At 53.2% G+C, this 19,209-nt stretch overlaps 5 protein-coding genes across 5 annotated transcripts; 2 read left to right on the top strand and 3 right to left on the bottom strand.

Annotated features, from left to right (window-relative positions):
• Positions 1–733: 733 nt before the first annotated feature.
• On the bottom strand, positions 734–3,055 carry QC762_0000080 (uncharacterized protein; the record flags this gene model as incomplete). The annotated part of the gene is made up of 1 exon (XM_062882721.1): positions 734–3,055. One exon carries the CDS (start codon positions 3,053–3,055, stop codon positions 734–736), a length of 2,322 nt encoding a protein of 773 aa, XP_062747556.1.
• Positions 3,056–3,652: 597 nt separating this feature from the next.
• On the bottom strand, positions 3,653–10,664 carry TCB2 (Tricalbin-2). Its single transcript, XM_062884674.1, has 5 exons — positions 9,279–10,664; positions 8,551–9,225; positions 8,185–8,488; positions 5,443–8,123; positions 3,653–5,388 (listed from the first exon to the last, which is right to left on the bottom strand). The coding sequence occupies exons 2-5, from the start codon at positions 8,740–8,742 to the stop codon at positions 4,033–4,035; spliced, it is 4,533 nt and encodes a 1,510-aa protein (XP_062747555.1). The 5' UTR covers positions 8,743–9,225; positions 9,279–10,664; the 3' UTR covers positions 3,653–4,032.
• A 389-nt stretch (positions 10,665–11,053) lies between these two features.
• Positions 11,054–11,680, top strand: QC762_102890 (uncharacterized protein; the record flags this gene model as incomplete). Its single annotated transcript, XM_062884673.1, has 1 exon — positions 11,054–11,680. The coding sequence occupies one exon, from the start codon at positions 11,054–11,056 to the stop codon at positions 11,678–11,680; it is 627 nt and encodes a 208-aa protein (XP_062747554.1).
• Positions 11,681–11,933: 253 nt separating this feature from the next.
• QC762_0000050 (uncharacterized protein) lies at positions 11,934–17,961 on the bottom strand. The gene is made up of 4 exons (XM_062882720.1): positions 17,360–17,961; positions 16,181–17,206; positions 12,364–16,118; positions 11,934–12,301 (listed from the first exon to the last, which is right to left on the bottom strand). Exons 3-4 carry the CDS (start codon positions 15,743–15,745, stop codon positions 12,216–12,218), a joined length of 3,468 nt encoding a protein of 1,155 aa, XP_062747553.1. The 5' UTR covers positions 15,746–16,118; positions 16,181–17,206; positions 17,360–17,961; the 3' UTR covers positions 11,934–12,215.
• Positions 17,962–18,083: 122 nt separating this feature from the next.
• On the top strand, positions 18,084–18,993 carry OSH6_2 (Oxysterol-binding protein OBPa; the record flags this gene model as incomplete). The annotated part of the gene is made up of 4 exons (XM_062882719.1): positions 18,084–18,443; positions 18,623–18,700; positions 18,759–18,864; positions 18,927–18,993. Exons 1-4 carry the CDS (start codon positions 18,395–18,397, stop codon positions 18,991–18,993), a joined length of 300 nt encoding a protein of 99 aa, XP_062747552.1. The 5' UTR covers positions 18,084–18,394.
• Positions 18,994–19,209: the final 216 nt, after the last annotated feature.

The following is a 19,209-nucleotide window of genomic DNA, read 5'->3' as shown; positions in this document are numbered from 1 at the left end:
CCCAGTTTCTCCAGGTCCCCGATTGTGTCCTCCTTGGTAAATTATACACTCCGGGTAGGTCTAGGTGGTAATCTGGTGTGTTTTTGTTGAGCCCGGGGTGCTACACTTGGAAGAAAAGAATCCAGCAATCACCAAGCCTGCTGGTAAGGAGAGAGGGATGGCGTGAGTATGTTTTGGAACCATGAAACGCAACGGTGTTAGTCCGGATTGATCAAAAGCAGTCCATAGAAAGATGTAGATGTAATCTTTCAGAAAACGCGGTTGTCTTGTGAAAGATAGCATTTCTATTCAAGTGTCAGATCTGATTTCTAGAGGCCGACAAATTTGACACTTGAAGAAGAAGAATAGTGTATGAGAGGATCAATGTTGCAGGTCGCCTGGGAAGAAAAAAAAAATACTAGATATATACTTGGAATAGTGCGGTGTCATGACAAAATTTGACTCACTTTTTTACAAGAGGCACCTTTCAGACCCATCACACAGCATGGCCAAACTTCACACAAAGCCTCCCCAAACAACACAAACATTGATTCAAAGACCTGCTGCTATGACACCTCTATGACAAACAAATACACCATCTCACACCGAACTATATACCCACCCCTCCTCCCCAGCATCAAACAAAAACTAGGAAACTAGAACAAAAGGGGTTATTGTTACAAACCCGGGGTATATAAAACCAACGAAAACACAACAAACCACCTCCCTCCCTCCCCACAATCAATCCCAAGACTCAAATCTCATAAAAATAATCCTCATCCAACCCCTCCCGACTAGGCACCACCCCCGCCCCAGGAACCGGCCCGGCATACATCTGCTCCAACCTCACATTCAACAGCCTAATCTTCAACCCGTACTCGCTCACCAACGTCACCAGCTTGTTCGTCTCGGCCGTGATCGGCGTCTGATTCAACAACATGAGCAACCCGTCCAGCCACTCCGACGCCAAACTGTGGTTCAGCGGGAACAGCGTCAGGATCGGCTGTTCTTTTGGTTCCCCGTTCGAGGTGGCGGCCACGGCGCTTGTGCTGTTCCCCGCGACGCTCTCTGGCCTGCTGCCGCCGGGTATGTCCTCCACGAAGCTGTAAATCGTAATCTTGGTCGTGGGTTTGTGGACTTGCGCGCCATGACGGGAGGCAGTCGAGTTGGCAGCCGGGCTATCCGCGGCATCAGGATCTGCCACCGGCTCTGTTTCATTCGGAGCGGAAACATTCGACACGACAGAGCTGATGGTGCTCAGATCAATCTTTTCCGTCAGAGCCTCGAGGCCGGGATCGTATGCAAGACGCTCAGGAAAGTCGGCATAGTGAAGGTAGCGCCGGTTGTGAGAGAGCTTGGCATACCGCCAGGGCTGATAAAGCCTTCTCTTCTGGTAGCTGTTTTCTCTCGAGTGGGCGTTGTTGTTGCGGGACATGGGCTTGGTAAACCACGAGCCCTGCAGCAGACACCGGATACGCTGCTCCTTGACAAACGACAGCGCCTCGTGTTTGAGCTCCTCGCGGACCTGGAAGAGATGCGTGCCCCATTGGTCTTCAAACGATAGCTCCAACAGCTCCATCTGCAACTCCCTCAACCGACCAGCATCGTACTCTTGCAAGTCATCCTCCACCTCCAGCACGTCCTTGGTTCTGCTAGCCTGGCCGACAACTTGCTCAATGAGAATCCTCACTAGCTCGGCCACCTTGTCAAAGTCCTCCCTCTGCGCCCCCGTAGCCTTCCACATACGAAAGAAAGCATGCAGCCCCGCTGTGTGAAGCCTCGACCACTGAAGCAGCAGCGGCTTGAACAGCCTGTCGTTGTTCTTCCCATCATTCAGAGCCAGATAACCCCTGATATCCTCCAAGTCAGACTTGTCCACCTCAAAGTGATCATACAAGATCATCGTCACGGCCAAACTCGCCCTCGCAACCGGACACCGTTCATTCAGCGGGTGCGTCGACTGCTCCAGCAACAACTTTTGAAACCCATCCTCGTTCTTCCTCACATAATCCGTCAAATCCATCATGCCCAAAAACCCCGCCGTCTCGAACTCGGCCGCCGGGCTCTCCGTCTCAAACCCCAACCTCCTCCACTTCTCCGGGTTGTGCTTCCTGCTCGTCTTTCTCGTAGTGGTAGTGGTAGTCACCGTCCCCGACTGCCCAGCTGTCCCCTCCTGCTGCGGCGGAATCGGCACCACCACACCCCCCGCAACCCCATTAACATGCCTCCGATCCGGCGCACTCGCCAAATGCAACCCCTTCAACGCCCGCCTGTGCTCCGGCCTCTCAAGATCAACCCTCACCTCCCTCCACTTCCTCAGCAAAACCTTTGTCAGCCCCTGAAACTCCAACAGCGGGTGCGCCAAATCTTGCAAACTCGAGCTCTGCAACAAATTATACACCGCCTTGATCAACCCCAAATCCTGCAACCTCTTGATAAACTTACTCCAATCCTCCCCCCCTCCCCCTCCTCCCGCCGCCGTTCCCCCTTTTGCCCCCCCGGCAGCCACCGTCCCACTAGCAACATCATTAACCACCGCATCCCTAACAAGCGCATTAATCAACCCCAAAGCATTCGCACAAAGCGCGTGATCCGCACTCTGCAACTGCTGAATCACCAGCTCGAAGAACTGTGGATAAACCGCCACGGCCGGCTTCAACGCCCGGAACCCAAACGTCCCCGGCACAACCCCCCCTTTTTGCCCCTGTCCAGGTTGATGCCCCACCACTCCCACCAGTATACTCATCGCCCCTCGCAGGATATTCACCAACGGGTTCGTCACCACCAACTCCACAACCCTCTCCACCAGCTCCCCCGCCCCGGCACCCTCGAATATATCCCAGCCCATGTCTACCTCCAACAGGCGGGAGAGAGACTGGAGGGAGTAAGCGAGGGTGTTGCCCCCCGTTGTCATGATCAGTCGGCGGAGGATGACTAGACCACCAGAGGATATAAACACGTCGGCAAAGGCCGGGTCGTTGATGCTGGATTGGAGCTTGAAGACGGCCATTTTGCGGGCGGCGTCCTCGTCCGAGGCGAGGCGGGAGAGGAGCGCGGGGATGTCTGCTTGGTCCATGATGGGCGGTGGATTCCCCTTCTTCTTTAGTATCGTGATGGATGTAATTTATGGGGCTCGGAGGTTTTTCTTCTTTATTATTTTTTAAAAAAAAAAGAAAAACCAGAATCGTCGTCGTCGGGGTGGTGGTGGTGGTTGTAGTGTCGACTAATACCGACTTCGTCTCGCTCGCTCTTGATCAGGTCGTTGCTTTCGTTACTGCCTGCGGACAGTTTGTACGTAGTGGTATCTTGTTCCACGTCGTCGTGTCAAGACATCGCTGGTTTGTTTGTTTGTTTGTTCTACTCGTCACTTCAATCTGAAACAGTTTGTTGTTCGCTAAATTGACGAAAGAAAAAAACAAAAAAGAGTGAACAAGAGCAAATTGTCGAGTTGTATTGTTCCCCACGAATGTCTGGCGCGCGCACCCCAGCTTCCGTGACTTGCCTGAGCCACTGACGCACAGACCCCACCCACTCCAAGAAACGGAATTGGCCAATTCAACACCTGTCAAATCTTAGTCGGGTTCACCCCATTAATTCCCCGGCCGGCAGCGCAAAAAAGGAGCTACCCCTGCCAAGACATTCTTCCAGAACATCACAAAAGAAAAAGGGGGCAGGTAGGTCTCCATCGATTTAATATCACATATCCTCCAATATTCATAAAAGTACTTTTCATTTCAACAGCACCGATAAAACTACCAGTAACAAAAACAGGTATCATAAAAACCACCACTACCACCATCAATCACGCAATTAATAGCAACAATGCCATGACCATGACACAAACAATAAACAGTAGAAACAAAAATAAACCCCCAATCCAGGACTAACAGTTAGTTATTAACCCCAACCCTCCTCCCTTCTCGCCTCAGACTCCATATGAATGCCATTTCCACCCAAAAAAAAAACCCTAATCAATTACCCTTTGCCCTTGCCCTTGTCCTTCTTACTCCTTCCCCATGAAAACTTGCGACGAACACTGCGACTGCCATCTAGTCATGACCCCGAAGAGCCCGGCACCTTCAGGTCCTTTTTGCTCAGAAAACTCCTCCTGATCCCCGACGTAGACTTGGGGCTGTCTGGCAGACCCTTCTCCTCAGTCGGAACGAATGAGCTCCTGATCCAGACAGACCCAGAACCAATCGACAGCTGCTTCTCCTGACCAGAGTTGGTCTCATCCACAAAGTAGAGAGTCTCGCCAAGCGGGTCGTCGCTACCGAAGGTGTGGTGCTCCTTGGCCTCTACCTTGAACTGAGCGTCTGGAGTGCACTGAATCTTGAACGTCTCATCGAACTTGATCGTGCCACTAGACGACTTGCGATGCTTGGTTTTGCCGACCTGCTTGGTCTTGCCGTCCTTGGTCTGCGTGATGATGACGTAGACATCCGCCGACGGAGGGAAGCCGGTGGCGGAAACGACATTGAAGGTGGCAGTGCCAGAAGACGCTCCAGGGTAAATGGCACTGTGCACCGAAGAGGCACCTACACTCCTGGTTCTTGTGTGATGAAGGGTGAGACCGCCCGCGCCGTTGGCAAGACCGGCAGTCTTGTCACCAGGAGGGCTTGGTGGTGCCTCTGGGATAGCCTCGGGGAATGAAAGACCGCCTGATCTCTTCAGTCCGCCGCCGGGCCCTGAGTCGGGGCCATTGGTAGTGATGATGGGAATGTCGGCCGAGCTGACAGACTCTTCATCATCATCCCTTCTGCCCGTAGCACTGCGGAATCCGCGCTTCAAGAAAGAGGCACCCTTGGCAACACCATGGCCCACAGCGGCACCGCCCTTGAGAGGCACGCCAGCCACACCAGTAACGATTCTGCCTGGCACCGAGAAGGTACCAGTGAGGGTTGAAGTGCCCTGTCTTGTCCTGGTGACGTAGTCTGGCGTGAAGAGCAGACGGAGCCGCAGGGTGCCCGACTTTCCGTCCAGGGTGTAAGTGAACTGCTGGCCCCTGAATGGCTCGAGCTGCTCAAGGTTAATGTCAGCAGCGCCGAGGAAGTCAGGCTTGTCAGCGAAATCCCAATCCCAAACAGTCGCCTTGAACTTGGCCGCCGTTCTCGAGGGGATTGGAATCGTGAAGAACTCCTTCCACTCGGGATTGAGCGTCTTCTTGACCGTCTTGGTCTTGAACACTTCCACGCCGTTGAGCTCAAACTTGCAATAAGGGTCGCTCTTGCCGTTGGAGTCGGCAGATGGCAGGTTCTGGGCGTCCAACACATCGACCCGGAGATTACCCATGTTATTGATACTCTCGCTGGGGTCGAGTGTCATCTGCACTGGAACATACTTGAGGCTGACCTGGATGGAATACACGTTTCCATCATCATCCTTCAGCTTGAGCACCGTTGGGTTGTTCTGAGGCTGTTAGCTGAAAGTCTAATCACGACTGACTGTAGCAAAAGCACTTACCAAGCATTGCTTGAGCGTATCAAGAGTATTTCCGGTAAGACGGGCCAGGACTCGTTCCTTTTTGCCCTCCTTGCTGTCCGTCTTCTCCGACACCTTGATGGTCAACTTGGAGAACTCCAGTTCACGAATGAAGCAGTCGCCAATCTCGTCAAAAGTCGTCTTTGACTTCTTGGCAACCGAAGAGGTATACGAAGGGAAGGCCATGTCGTCTACAAAGACCTCGATGCGGGTCTGACTCTTGGGCAAATCGGCCTCCATGAGCTTGAATATGATAAGACCAGACTCCTTCTTGAGCAGCTCCTGGGGTGTAAGGTAGACCTTGGGGGGCTCTCTGTTCTCATGCGATCTCCGGGAGGAGAATGTCGCCGAGAGGGGAGTACCGGGGGTCTTGGGCGTGAGAGGCGTCGCTGGCTCCTTAAGGTCAGCCGAGAACTTGCCGGCCTCGGTAGAGCGAGGAACATCCAAGCCAGACGAGGCATCGGATTCCTTTCCTTCTTCCTTCTCCTCATCTGCTGCTTCCTTTTCCTCCTCAAGCCTCTTCTTCTCCTTCTCAGCCTCTTCCTCGGGATCGGCAATGTTGAGAGTAGGATAGAAGGCGACAGTGTAAGTAAGGGTGCCCTTGGGTGTGCCCTTGTTGTGGATACGCAGGCCATCCTCGTGCTCCTTCTTCTCGTCGTGAACAAGCCACTCGCCAAGCTCACCCTGAACCATGTAGTCACCGGAGGAGATCTCCGTCAGGCCAAGGCTGCGGTCTTTGCCCACGTTCTCAGAGTCCATGACCTCAAGCTGGAGGCGCTCTCTCGCCGAGTGTACGGGGATGTAGAGAACCTCGTCGAAGTCGGGATTAAGGTTGTTCTTGAACGTGACAGTACGGGCCTTCTCTATGCCCGACATGACCACGCGCACGTACGGGTCAGACTTGCCAAGAGCCTCGACATTACGAAGGTTCCTGGCATGCTTGAAGTGAAGGCGCAAAACACCAATGGGTGTTACGTAGCCGCCACTGCCAGTCGCAATACCCGAGATGGCCACCGGCCTCCATTGAGCCTGCATCTTGACACGGCCAGTCTTTGTGCCAGCAAGATTGTACCAATCCTGTCCCTTTGCCATCAGTTCGAGCATGTCTTCCAGCTTGATCTGGTAGTTTCCAACAGTCTGATCTCCGGCAATGTCACGGTCATCCTTGATAACAACACCAAGCTTGGCATGCGCTTTGTCAGTGATGAGGAATTCCTTGGAGCCATTTTCGCCCCAAACAGGGTTGTTGGTGCGCTTCAGCTTCTTGGTAGTATGGACCGCCTTTCCATTCAATGTGAGAGTCGCGTAGGGGTTGAGTTGGCCGATCATGCTCTTGCCACCATCAAGTTCCTTGGCCTGCTCAACCGTGAAGCGCAAGATACCCTGGTTAGACTCGGGAGCCGGCTCCAGGCTACCGTCCTCGAGCTTCTTAGGCTCCAAGACAGGGAAGAACCGGATATCGGAAAACAAAACCCCTCTTGCCTTGCCATCGTTGGTGAGTTCCAATCTTTCGTTCTCGTGCTCCCAAACCTCCTCGACGTTCTCGAGAGGGAAAGAAACCTGGGCAATCCTCTTGTCCTTGCGGAAATCGTTGAAATCAAAGATGTCAAAATCGAGCGAGTCATTGAAAGAAGTGATAATGATGTAGTGAGTCTCGTTCCAGCGGGGGCTGGCGTTCTCCTTGATAACCTTGGTCTGGGCGAGCACCTGTCTCCTGTTCAAAGAGAGCTGAACATAGGGATCAGGGGTACCGGCAAACTTGTCGGTGTTCTTGAGGCCTTGAGCACCGTGAAGAGTAACAGCGAGAACACCGATGGCCTGATCAACAGGAGTACCGGCGAGCATCTTGGCGACTTCGATGGGGAAAACATTGGGCGCATACATCATCGGGGCAAGAGTGCCGTGGATCTGCTCCATAATGAAGGTCTCCAAACCGGGAATGAAGTTGATGTCGAAACCAAACGTCTCACCACCAAGAGGCTTGCAGACGTAATCGATGGTCGGCCTCTCCAGGAAAGACATCTCAATCTTCTCGACGTGGGGGAAAGGGATCTGCAGCTTGATCTTGAGACGCATCAAACCGCTGAAAGCCATGTCCTCGACAATAACATCCAAACCCTTGCTGACCATGGCCTTTCCGATTCTGATCTCAAGCACAACCTTGGGGTTCACCTTGTTCTTGAGCTGGCGGGAAGTCATATCGGCGGTATCGTTGGGGGTGAAGCTGAACATCCAGTCCATAATAATAATATCATCCTCGGCCTTGGGGTACGTCTTCACATGTTCCATTCTCGGCGGCTTCGAACCCAAGGTAAAAGTCTTGAGCTTCAAGCTGTCCAAAAAGGCAGGGGTCGCATTGCTGAGAACTTGATCGACAGAACTGATAACGGTCTGGGCAAGGACTGGCTGGTAGATGGGCCAGAACTTGACCAAGAAAGAGTTAATCCATTCGACAGATTCGTTATCGGTTTCGAGCTTCTTGAGCGCAAGTTCACGAGTGATGTCGTCCCTGAAATTCCGGCGCACGCGGCGCAGAGAGGTGCGGTAATAAGTTGAGCAAGCTGCGCCAATGATGAATACCCAGGCGAGACCACCACCAAGAACAGCCACCAGCCACGAAGACAAGCAGGCAAAAGCAATGACAGCGGCGTTGTGATACCAGTCTATACCACACAAGTGTCAGCAAATTTGGCCCGGCATAGGACAGTAAAGGGGGTTCCATACCTCCAAAGAACTTCTCGGGAATCTGAGTCTCTAGTAATGTCTGATGGTCGAGCATGCTCTCACCCTCGAGACTCGACTCAGCCGGCCACCCAAACCTGGGTTCCCAACCGGTCTTCTCCCACCAGTCGTCTTCGTCCTCCTCAACATGACCACCGACAATGACCTTGCCATTTTCGGCCTTGACCACCTCGAGTGCGCCAGCCTTGGACGGTGTGGGAAGGTCGATGACAGACTTGCTGTCAGTATCAAGATCCGATGCGATGGCGACACCACCTGGGTTTCGGTGGAAACCTTCTGGTATAGCCTGTTGTATAACTTTGTGGTTAGTTTTGGGGGGATACACTCGTTGCCAAGAATAACACGTACAGCTTGAGCTTGCGCCTTCTTCTCCTCCGGGCTGGCGTCAGGGTTGAATGTGAAGGCCGTCACGCCAGCTCGTCGACTTTCCTCGACAATCTTTTGTTGGGCGTCATCAGCGGTGACCTTGCTGTCTGGATCCTGAGCAGCCTCGATAGCTCCCTGCTGCTTAAGCTCCGCGGCAGCAACCGCCGTCGCCATGGTCGTCTCTGTGTACACGCTGCTTCAGCAGCCACGCTTGCGTTGGTCAATTGGTTCAATGGCGAGGAAGAGGCAATGTCGGTTGGCCTAGGCCGATATTCCGAGTGTCTGTTGTCGGGTTGGCTGCCAGAGACAGAACCGGGGGAGCTCCGTCAGTGGGCGGGCGGATTGCGGCACAAGCGACCTGGAAGCTCGCAAATGCTAGTGTGTAGAAGAAGGCTACTAAGGTAATGGATATCCAAGAACAAGACTCGAAGAAAAGAAAAAAGATGTGGCTGGAATCGCAGAAGTTGGGTCTACGAACCACCGGATAAGAGGCTTTAGAGAGTTGCTCAAGGAGAGGAGGGGGGGGAAACCAGGAAGGGGAAAATGAAATTGAGCAACAGCAGCACAGCGAAGCCACAACCTGGCGTGGAGGTCTCTCAAACTGGAAGTGGAGGAGCTGTCCAAAAGCTGCGTGGGGCCTTGGCAAGGATGGGCCAGCTGGGATGGGGAGATCAGCAACAGATCGGGTGCTACGTCAGTAGGGACCTTAAGCCGGGCGGGGATTGGTGGTGCAATTTGGGTCTTGGCTGGTCCCAAAAGGCAAGCTATCGTGGGCTTTGGAGAGCGCGAATTGGCTGGCGCAATTCCGAATTACGAATCCTGCACTGAGAGGGTTTTCCCAGATTCCCAGCCCAGCTGAGGGGTGCAGAGGTGGCTTGTTCATCGGTCGGCCCTTGAGCTAGAGAGTGCGAAGCTGCTATCGCGTCACCTTGGCACAGTCATGGCAATGTTTCTTGCTTGTGCCTTGTTCCGGTGTGCTCTGGACTGCTACAGTGTACGTCGCCGTAGCTGCTGTGTCGCACGACAACAGGTCTTCTTGGAATCTGCAGCTTGATACTTGATACCACATTGCATCATAAGTCGACCTTGGCCCTGAGGCCGCCCCGTCACTTCGGGTAGGCGCTAAAAGTATAGATCCCTGCCGAAAATCTCTCGACTACGAACCCACACGCAGGAGCCAGCGGGAAGAACACCGGCGAGCCCGTGCTTCCGCTGTTCCCGTCTTTATTTTTTTTTTTTCTTCCCTATCAAGATCCGAATACCCGGAACCCAGTCCGTTGAAGCTGTCGGCAGACGAAGCGGTTGGAGAATGTCTCGAACAGCCACAACGATGATGCTGTCACTTGTGATTCCAGCTGGCTCGTGCGCCGTGAAATAACTCGTCATTCCTTGACCGTCGCAGTGCAATGTCGGCTCCCCTGCCTCCCCATCGCAATTTATCAACCGACACACGTGCCAGGTGGTAAACATGTGGACCGACACTGCGCAAGCGAAGCCCCTTTCTGCATCTCGGAAGCCAGCACAGAGACTCCAAAAAGGGGTTTGTTGTTGTCAATGGTAATACAGTTGTTCAAAAAGGTCTGGGGTGCTGTGTGCTGTGTATCAAGAAGCTCCCTCAGACACCGCCATTCGGGTAACTCGTGGTTGCCATAGGCCGAATGTGCTGTGTGTGCGTGCTGCCTCTCGCAGAAGATAGTCGGTGATGGCGGCATGTCTTACCTCGACTGCGGAGCCATTGGCCCTCATCATTGGCTGTTGCTGATCATGGCTGCCGATTCATCTGAGGGGAAGTTTGGTGACAGGAGGTTGGCTAAAAACGAGGCAATTTTCATATCTAGCCACCGCTAGCTCCCCCCACGATGGCTGCACGATCTCGGTGGTTGTGAGTGTGGTGAATGCCGAGGAATCCATAATTCATAACTGACCAAGCCCGATGAACATGGGACAACCTGTGTAGCCCGGGAAGAGAGTCAATTGTCGCGCAAAAGCTGAGGTTTTTCGTCAGACAAACAAAATAGTTGAACGGATGCCTCATGGTCTTGCCAGAGAATTGTAACAATTGCTCTGTCAGAGGTTGGATCAAGGGTCCAAATCAGTTCCAGATTGGAGATTGGGATCGATCGGAGTGGAACCCTGTCTGTTTGACCGAGCTTGGCCAGAGCTTCCAGAAGCTTCAGCCACACACGTGTCACACAACTTTCAGCCTTGCTCCCCCCAGAATCTTAGTCAAACCAATTAGAGACCTAACGCCACATGTGGCAACGCCAGGCTGAACAAGTGGATATTTTCCACTGCCTTGTGTTTCCTGCCGGACTGCAACGCCAAACACCAAACTTTCGTGTCGTCGCGAATCGCAATACATTTTTTCAGCCTCCCATTCGGTTCTCGCCCATCCATCCCCGCGAATCTATAACCAAACACTCGAACGATCTCACCACCATCCCCAAACCACAATCACAACAAGAAAAATAACCAACCCGCCAAAATGGCCAACTTCCTCGCCTCCATCTTCGGCACCGAACAAGACAAAGTCAACTGCTCCTTCTACTACAAAATCGGCGCCTGCCGCCACGGCGACCGCTGCTCCCGCAAGCACGTCAAGCCCTCCTACTCGCAGACGATCCTCATGCCCAACCTCTACCAGAACCCGGCCTTCGACCCGAAGAACAGGATGAACCCCTCCCAGCTCCAGAACCACTTCGACGCCTTCTACGAGGACATCTGGTGCGAGATGTGCAAGTACGGCGAGATCGAGGAGCTCGTCGTCTGCGACAACAACAACGACCACCTCATCGGCAACGTCTACGCCCGCTTCAAGTACGAGGACTCGGCCCAAAAGGCCTGCGACGACCTCAACAGCCGGTGGTACGCCGCCCGCCCCATTTACTGCGAGCTGAGCCCTGTGACGGACTTTAGGGAGGCGTGCTGCAGGTTGAACTCGGGGGAGGGGTGCGTGAGGGGCGGGTTTTGCAATTTTATTCATCGTAAAAATCCCAGCCCGGAGCTGGAGAGGGAGCTGGAGTTGAGCACCAAGAAGTGGTTGAAGACGAGGCCGAGAAGCAGGAGCCCGACCAGATCGCCTAGCCCGGAGCCGACGAGGAGGAGATACTAGACTGGCTCTCTGAGGGGGGGGCGAGGTCGATGTCAGAAGGCTGTGAGAGACTACGAGTAGAAGTAATCATCTCACCAGTCATGAAACTTTTCACGGAGTTGGGGCGTTAGACTGTATTTGACTTGGGCCCTCGTTTTTTGTCAAGCAGGCCTCGTTAAAGCCTGCGTACACATACACTTCATGTAATATACAAGCAGCGGTTACTTGCGAAAGGCAACTGAGCAACTGATGAAGGGAACTGAGCGACTGAAGAAGGTTCCAAAAAGAATTGCATGTTTTAATACTACCATACACATGACTGTAACGCGCTGTATGATGATGACCGTCTTGCTCTGTTTCCTCCATAATGCACCCAAAAATACTGCTTTCATTCCAACCAAGAGACTCATGTATCTTGCCCTGTCCTGTCGGTCCCATCCGTGCTAGCAACATTAACTAATAAGATTTAGAGGATATATCTCGTGTGACCTGATGAACAACCTCTTGAACCCCTTCTTGTTTTGATCTTTGAACGCCCCACCATCATGAATTCCACTTACTCCTTCGACCCCTTCATCTTTGGGATCAGCCTAGAGCCACCCTTGACTGGTGCAGGCAAGCATGCAGCAAGTTTATCACGTTCTGTAAAGCCACAATGTTAGCAGATGAACAGGTTCGTCAAATCCCAGGCAGCATCAACTTACCAGCCTCATCCTCAAACACGATCGAAATATCATCATGCTCCCCGGGCAGCTCAGGTAAGTCCAAACACAAAAACGCTGCATCCGCCGCGTCCTGCGCTCCATCCATCCCAGCCTGCAGCACCTTCGGCAGCGGGAACTTGGCATCCACAATCTTGAGCCCCGCCTTCCCCTGCTTTCCGAAAGATTCAAACACATCTGTTCCCTTCAAGCTGAAGCCCATGCATTGTCCATGAGAAAAATCCGAAAAGAAGGCAAGAATCTGCGTGATTCCTTCTTGCTGCACCACCTGAATCCGAGTAGCACTGGCCTCCCACTTCTTGTGGATAGGCACCACCATTCGTCTGCGCGAGATGGCAAATGTTGCCGCAATCCCATCAAAAAGCACCTTGAACCCAGTGATAGCCATCTCAAAGGTGTGCAGGTCTTCCATCTTTGGAAACATGATGGTTCTGATGGTTGGCCTTTGCTTGATGGTATCCAGAGCCCTGGCCAGCCGTTGGGCCGATTCAGAGGAGACATTCGCCTCCGTCACGGCGAGCGTAATGTCCGCCTGCGGTTGACGGAAGATCATCATACAGCTCGGATTCTGTACGTCAAGGCGCATCTTAAGCTCCCCTGGCGCGACGTTAATCCGATCAGTCATCGTTCCGTCCTTGAACTCAAAGATGACCCGCAGCTTATCAGACAACACACAGTGCGCAGCCCGGTCACCGTCTGTGTCCTGGTTGATGACCCTGACTTTGTTCCAGTTGAGGTTGGAAAGTGCCGTTAGTCCTCCATCTTGAGAATCGCCAAACCTCTCCGAGATCCAAGCTCCCTTCAGCGGAGACTCGCAGAATATCGACTCCTCCCGATGCAGTGCAGTCCCAATGAGTAGTGTATGCATCCGGACTCTTTCTTTTTCGTCAGCAAAAGACATGACCATGCTCCCTTTAAAACGACCATTCTCGAAACGCAGGGAAAGCGAGGGCTCGTTGTTGTCGCTGCGTAAGAATCCAAACCGAATAGGCGCCTCAGGGCTGTACAGCTGGTTGACGCCACTGAGAGTCTTCGTCCTTGGACCTGTGATGACTGCTATCCGGAAACCTCTGTGGTATGTGCGAGGACCGGTTGCCGCGCCTTCTTTATGCAACCTCTCAAACATGGCAATCTCGCAGTTTGGAGCCGGCTCTTTCGGAAACTGTCTGGCCTGCGGGTCGTTATCGAAGTATTGAAAAGACCGGAGGGTTGATCTGAAGACGCAAGCTTCGTCTTGCTTCGGGTACAGGGTGGAATGTACTTTGTTACTGAACTCGTACATGCTTCGCAAGGTCTGGAAGGCTGGTTGAGAGCACTGTATCATAACAATAAAGCCTCGTGGCATGGCGACTTCCAAAGTGCAGCTGTCTGAACGCCAACGAACATCTTCCCATACCGGTCCGGTGCTCTTGTTGCCAGAGATCCGTAGCTGAACAGCTCCATTCTGGCTTGCGGCCACAAACAGAATATCAGGCTGCGATTGGGGTCTGACAATCGATATGAAACATGGCAGATGAATGCGCTGCGCTTCTCGCCCTTTCTCCATCAAGAAGAGACTGACTTGGAACCGGCCAAAGCAGAATGCAGAGGGAGAGTCGCCCAGTGGTAGCGTTTCAAGGATGCTCATGCCAGAGCTGGCCAGCTGATTTTGTGAGAGAGCTAAGCTGGATGACCCCCAAAGCATGGACTTGAGATCGCCTGGCAACTGAGGATATTCCAACCAAATGGTTCGATCGAGGGTTTGTGGTAGAAAGGGCTCTTCTGGCGGCAGGAAACCATTTCGCTTCATTGACACCGACAGCTTCCGAAGGCTCGACGCAAGAGTAGCACGCACGTCCTCCGCTTCCCTGTCAACTGGACTACGCCCGCTGTTGACAATCTCAGGCATGATTTCCTCCAACAGCCAGTATCCCTTCGCCAAGTCGGTATAAGCCTGTTGTTTACAGATTTCATTCTTCATCTGAGATTCCGGGGTCGAGGGTCGGTCTCGAATGGCATTCTCAAGGGCCATTCTACCAGTCAAAAACCACCAAAGAGACGCCCTGGCGAGTTCATTCGGCGTACAGGCGAGCAATGGCCGTACACTTTCTGCGTGTAACCGGAACAGTTCAAAGAGGTGACGAGTGCGCTCCACAAACGTGTTCATGGCATCGTCGGCTGCTGCCGACACAACATCTTGGAAGCTGGAGCCCCCCATTAGAGGAGTGACTGGCAACGCGTGATCACCCAATTTGCTTCCCTGCCTCGTTGCAAATGGATGATGGAAGCTCGAGGCTGCTGAGATTGCCGAGACTGCGGACACAGGACTATGCGCATGTTGTCTTGCTGCATGTTTTAGTCTCTCTGGCGAGTTTGTTTGTGGCATTGACGGTGTGTATGGCGGTGGGGCATGCTCTGGCGGTGGTGGCGGAATAGGAGATGGATGAGGTCGTTGTCTTTTGGCTGGAATTGGCGGTGGTGCTGAGGTTGGAGGGTTTGGCGACGGCTGTGGTGGGAATCGGGGTGTTTGAATGGGCTCTGGTGACGCAGTCATGGCCGATCCGGGCTCTGGTTCTGGTGGTGTAGGTGGTGCAGCCTCTGCTTCGTCCCACTTGGACTTGTCACCAGAAGCAGCTCTAACCGCCTTGACAAACGCCTGTCCTTCGGCTTCCCGCATTTCAGCCTGCTGAATTTCTATGAATGACCTCCGCCTCTCGTCATGATCCACCGTGGGATTTGCCAGGAGCCGAGCGGATGGGTTTCTCGAAGCAGACATATCTGAGTCGGGGGAATCCGAGGTCGTAGAGAAACCTGTCTGGGTGCGTCGGAGAGGTGCTGGGTCAAACGTCCCCGGGCTTGGTTGAGCTTCTCGGATCGGCAATCTTGGACTGTTACCGAGATCGGTATGACGAGGAGGAATCGGAGAAGGTGGCGGCCTTGCTCTGCGACGTTTCGAGATCTCGATGGTTGGTACTTCGCAGATGTCACCACCCTCGCCCATAACCTCAGGGGGTGTTTCTGCAAATCTAAGAACCAATCCCCTTCTGTTAGGTTTGCATTTCTTGGGACTACCATTTTGGGATCGTATGGAAAGGGATTGTTGCGAGTTGTTGCTTCCGGTCCCCTGAACCTGAAGCGCATTGGGGTATCGCGAAATGCTCTTGGTGTCGAGTTTCGCGAGCATGGGAGGTGCCGCATGGGTGACCTGTAATGTGTCGCCAGGACCATGGAAGAAGTCGTTGAGGTCACGAGAATCAGCGGCACCCTGTGACCCCTTTCGGTCTCGATCTCGGTCGCGTCCAAAGAGCTTCCCCATGATTCGACCCCTTTTTGATCCCTTGCCATCATCCTGCAAAGAAATGGCGGGGGGTTCGTTCTCCATCATTGAGCTTGTACTCGTTCACGTTGTCCAGTCGTTGTTGCTGCTGCGTGTGGGCAGGAAATTGCCGGTCGTACTGGCAAGCTGGCTTCCACGACCGGAACGGAAGGCGGGCATGTGCTCGTCGTCGATGCTCTGGCAGCCCAACAATGTATTGTGGAGCTGCCGACTGGACCCTTTCGTATGGGCTTCGTGGGTGGGCATATGGCTCGATCGAGCCCAGAGATGACGGATCGGGCAGCCGGGTTCGGGGAGAGTGGTGTGAGAGAGGACAAGTTTTATGTTCAATGGGAAAAATGAGACAAAGTTGTGGTGGTTCGTGGACCCGTGGTATGTGGTGCGGGCCTGGGATGAACTGGACGTGCGGGAAACCTTGCTGCTGCGAGGGTTGATGTTAGCGGGTAATGCGGGGCACCAGGGCTATCCAGCGAGGTATCATACCGCCAGTGATACAAGGGAATTACTTCCTAAACTGGGAGACAGCCGCTCAGCAGTGGATGCACCTGAACTGCGTCTTGAGAGAATGGAAATCCAATGCCCGCGCCTCAAAAGTCCGGACTCGTGTGTTACTACTCCTTTGCGAGCTGGCCAACGAAGCAGGCAAGCAATTGCAGAAGGGAGGGAAGCTTACTCTCTCGTCACACTCTTTTTTCCATGTTTTTGTCTTGTTATGTCCTGGCCGGTCCACCCCCATTTCTGTCTGCTGAAGATCTTGAGGTGAAGCTGGCTGGAGATGGCTCAATGTTTCAGGGTCGAGAACGGGCCCATCTTCCCGCTGCAGTAATCCCTCCAGTCTCCACGTTCGTGACTTGGGCATCCATCGGCTGTTTCGTCGGCCAAGCAAGCACCTGGTTGGCTGGCTTCCCTTGATAAAAGACTTCATCAATACGAAGGCAGCGTGGAATCGTATACTAAGGCCCTGATGTAACGGTGCATTAAGCGTGCAGCTGAACTTGATCTTCACGAGATGATATTTTGGGGGTTTTGTGTGCTGGTGTCGTACTGCCCTGCCCTGCCCGGAACCTGGACCGGGCATGCTGCAAGACGGCCAAGCAGCGGTATCAATGGCTTTTAGCGTGCCCACGCCTGAAACGGCACTGGGGGCCGTCTATCCATGTCGATCTGCGGCTCCAGGAATTCAACGTCAAAAGAAGGGTTCATCATCCGTAATCAAGGTAAGGAAGGGGCAGTGCGTACCTGTACTACCTAACCTGTGATGATATTGATGTCTAGAAAGAACTGGTTTATCTCCTGCTTGAAAATCATGTCTCGACCTGCTCGGCTGATGCAGTAATTATCAATGATCCCTTCATTTTCAACATGGTGAGGAACCATCTGAAATTTTGCACTAGCCCACAGGCATGGGCTTCAGGTCCCCAGACCACCATTCGGCCGCCTAGGCAGTTGGGCGAGTCTGGACCACGGCGGTATCTGGAATTCCTATGTGTTGTGCAACCTCAACCGGTGCTGTGATTCATGTCAGTCGATGCTTCCATCTATAACCTCAGTGACATCGGTTTCCAGACTGAGCCCTACACATCTGTTGTGAGTGGTGAGATTGAGCGAGGAATCGAGATAGTTGACGACCATGGCAGGAAGAATGATCTAAAGAACACGTACCCTCAGATGTTATGCCTGCTATATATGTAAGTGCTGGCGCTACACGAATAGATACCCTGTTTACAGCATATATATGCATCTTCGTCTTTCGATGAGACATGCACAAGATATGAATTCAAGCCTGGGCCAGTATCGTGAGGGTTAGGGTTGCACGATACCATGAGCTGCGGTAACTAGTTGTAGTCCCCGGGTCGACCTTGCCGGATCCTGGGTGCTCTGTAGACTTATAAGAATCCACTTCAACTCCGCCATCACCGATCTTGATCGTTCCCGTTGACGGGTGCACCGGCGCATGTGTTCGAATGCCGCCGCTACAGCCGCCATGACGGTGGCGGCACAAAGAACAGCGACTTCCTGCGGGGTCGGACTGAACCCTCTTCCGTCCCTCACCCCACCACGTGGGGTAGGCATGGCATGGAAGAAGAATCTCTTCCAAAGTCTTCGATCCAAGACATTTAGGAGAGCACTTGCAGATGCTCTATGGTGTAAAAAAGAGGGCACATATTCGGAATCATCTTTCCAGCTGCCCTCTTTAGAAAGGCCTCGTGGTCTTGGGGCGCATGAGGTGTCGTCCAGGCGTTGCCGGTCTCTCACCGCGCTTGATGTACTGAGTGTCTTTGATGTCCATCAAATCTGTTGCCCAACAAATGATGTAAAAGGCGCCTGTTGACAAGGACCCCACGTCATTGCTCCCTGGTCCAGACCTCCACCCAGCTCCCGCCCCGCCCCGGCCGTTCTGGCAGCTGCGAATCCCGCTCGTCATCCGGAGCCTGGTGTTGCCTGTAAAGAGATCAACGACGTAATTTTTCTGTTTCCTCTTGCGAAGCCTCTAGGCACCAGAATTCGACCTTCTCTGGCTTCGCAACACCATAGCGCAGCAATACCGTGCCGAGTACAAGATACTGACAGCTCTTCCGACTCTCCATCGTGCATCCTACCCTCCAAATCTCCACTTTTCTCTATTTTCCTCAACATTTTTCTGCCGAAAAGGCCGCGAGTAGTGGTGAAGTCGAAAGGAAACAGAAGTCTGAAACTATGGTCATGGGACTCGTCTCCGGGCGCCGAAGGGCAACCTCTAATGCTAGTGAGTCGCATGCGATTCCACTTTGTCAAGAGCCTATTTTGAGCAGATGCATCATGTAGACGGCGAGCCAGTTGAAGTTCATCACCGGCGCACCGACAGCATCACCAAGGGAGGCAAGAGACTGGACATCCGGGATCATATATGACCATATTTGTTGCTAACATGCCGCTTCTTCGTAGGCAGCCGAGGATCCTCTGTCGACGGATCAGACCCTATCGAAGATGATACCCTCGTAGTCGAGCCCGATCAGGGCAACGGTCTGTCACCCACTCCAGGGCTATCCGGTCATATACGCCTACTGACACCGGTATCCAGTCCTTTCCCACATCATATCCCAGTTGAGACCTGGTGCCGATCTGAGTAGAGTCGTTCTGCCTACCTTCATCTTGGAGCCCCGTTCCATGCTGGAAAGGATCACAAAGTACGCTTGCCTCCGCTACTCAAAGGAACAGAGAGGAGGACTGAAGCTGACAACCGCTATAGCTTTATGTGCCATCCCGAAATGCTGCTGCCGATTCCTCAGATTGACGATCCGGTCGAAAGATTTTAGGCGTCGTCAAATTCTACCTGAGCGGCTGGCACATTCGCCCTCCGTGAGTCCCTTCTGATATCTAACCAGTCATGCCTGTTTACTAACCCGCCTGTTTAGTGGTGTCAAGAAGCCTTTGAATCCCATTCTGGGCGAGATTTTCTCGTGCTACTGGGACTTCCCCGACAAATACCAGAGCGTACTACATTTCCGAACAAACCTCTCACCATCCTCCAA

The sequence above is a fragment of the Podospora pseudocomata genome (assembly GCF_035222375.1).
Source record: "Podospora pseudocomata strain CBS 415.72m chromosome 1 map unlocalized CBS415.72m_1, whole genome shotgun sequence".
NCBI classification, from domain to species: domain Eukaryota; kingdom Fungi; phylum Ascomycota; class Sordariomycetes; order Sordariales; family Podosporaceae; genus Podospora; species Podospora pseudocomata.
This window is presented reverse-complemented; position numbering and strand designations above follow the sequence as displayed.